Here is a 1,943-nt window from a genome sequence, read left to right on the forward strand (position 1 = left end):
TTTGTTTTTGATAAATATTCTTTATTGGAATTGTTTCAGGTTGATTCTGTACCAGACAATGATGTGGATTTTGAGTCAGACTCGGCGAGTCGTGAAGCACCATCACCAGAGAAGGGCTTCAAGGGTAAGTGATTTCTCCACTTGTGAATAACAATCTTTCCCTCGTGGATAGATATTTGTCCCTCATAAAGTAAAATCGAGCGAAAGGGGTTAGAAATGGTAATAAAGAATGGGCCAATAAGGGATGATACTTTGGGGTATGTCATTCTGGCACTTCTCTCGAGAAAGAGGGACATAAAAAGTAGAGGAAGAAGCCAATCCACTTAGGAAGAAAACCATCCTCAAACGTCTCTTCATCTATTTTCCTTTCATGTTTTGCTGAAGAACAAAAATCTGACAAATATGCTACGATTTTCGGAAGAATGGGGTGCTTAGAACGTTGGGGGTGCCTCGGAGGATTGAATAAAGGGGTTGGATCTGGGTAGAACAAGTTGTGAGGACATTTGTGAAATTTGCACTTTCGATTCTTTTCATATCGGCAAAAATAGGTAATATCGGTCGAAAATTAACTAAAATTCATAATTACCAAAACCTTTACCCGGCAAACACTTTTCATAAAAATTTCCATTTTATTCCGCTTGAATATCATTGAAATAGAATCGTATTATTTAACTTTTATTTTGGCTTTTTAGACTATTGGGAAATCACGCTGGAATATTCAAGTAAAACATTTTTTAAATTATCCACTAGAAATGAGCGCGCGTTTTGATAGCATTCGAGTATCCGTTTGTTTTAATTGATATTTTTAAATAAATAATTGATTTAACATTTGATTTATTAATACTGCTTCTCTTCGATCATCGTCAATCATTTTTTGTCTCAACTAAAAATGATCATTCAATCCGGTGATTTAACCCCTAATCCTGAACTAATCCTGAACTAGTGCAGTAATTTGATAATTGCGTGCGACCAAATGTGTATTTTTAATTTAGTGATGTAATAAAATATTCTTGGGGATGTCTCTCCACGTGGAGTTGAGATCTTTTAATGAACTCAGTTGGTGAAAACCATTAATAACCTGGGGATATACTAGGTTGGAAGGGTGTGACAGTACCAGAGCTGTTGAGACTCAAGTTTTACCCAAAGTTCTCGCCACACTGAGAAAATTCAGATAATTTTTCTTTTCTCTGGGTTTATCACTTATGAGCATCTCGGTAGAGTTGGTTCGATCCTGATCTACTCAATTCTCTAGATCTTGCTACTTTGGCTCACGTGATATTGAAAGATGGGGCGAGTAACAAGAGTGAGACGATGAGGGCAAACTTTTCAGTTTTACGAGCTTTCTCAATGCTGAAACAATGTATTTATGCTTTTGTTATGATTCGAGTAATGCAATAATAAGTATAAGTCCTGAGGGCAAAAGTTGAGAGGGTAATTTTTTGGGAATGACGGGCGTTTGTGACCATTATCTTGTTCTCCCAACGGTTCACACGCTCAAAAATTCGAGCGAAACCTTTGGTTACATCTCATTTGCATGCAGGCTGTATTAAACCGTCAAATATCAGCTATTTTTCGGAAACAATCCCGAATTTTATGCGTTGGTCTAGCCATCGTCAACATTCCAAACTACAGCCTTTATTCTCTTCTCATTTTCAGAGTCGTTACGCCCTTTTGCTGCAAATACTCACATTTTTTTTTTCATTTTTAGTGCAATTTCTTTGGCATAACTAGAAGTTGTTAAAAATTCCTTTTGAGTTTCTCCTTTGGTCCACACGGAGAGAAATATTTAGTAAAAATTACGGAACTTTTAGTTCACTTACCGATTACGGAGTCGATTTGAAAAATTAAAGTGACGGTATCGTAATTTTTTATCGATAATTCAGATAAAAATTACGGAACACCGCAGACAAATTCGTGACAGTTCCGTAAAAAATTTCCGACAA

At 36.3% G+C, this 1,943-nt stretch overlaps 1 protein-coding gene across 1 annotated transcript in view; it reads left to right on the plus strand.

Annotated features, from left to right (window-relative positions):
• The window catches only part of LOC105267872 (ubiquitin carboxyl-terminal hydrolase 48), a 38,374-nt gene that overhangs the window by 34,429 nt on the left and 2,002 nt on the right, over positions 1-1,943 (plus strand). Inside the window, exon 9 of the mRNA XM_011307009.1 lies at positions 40-124. Within this exon, the coding sequence (XP_011305311.1) occupies positions 40-124 (85 nt within the window). The remainder of the gene's footprint in view (positions 1-39; positions 125-1,943) is intronic.

The sequence above is a fragment of the Fopius arisanus genome, unplaced genomic scaffold, assembly GCF_000806365.1.
Source record: "Fopius arisanus strain USDA-PBARC FA_bdor unplaced genomic scaffold, ASM80636v1 scaffold00051, whole genome shotgun sequence".
Taxonomy (NCBI): domain Eukaryota; kingdom Metazoa; phylum Arthropoda; class Insecta; order Hymenoptera; family Braconidae; genus Fopius; species Fopius arisanus.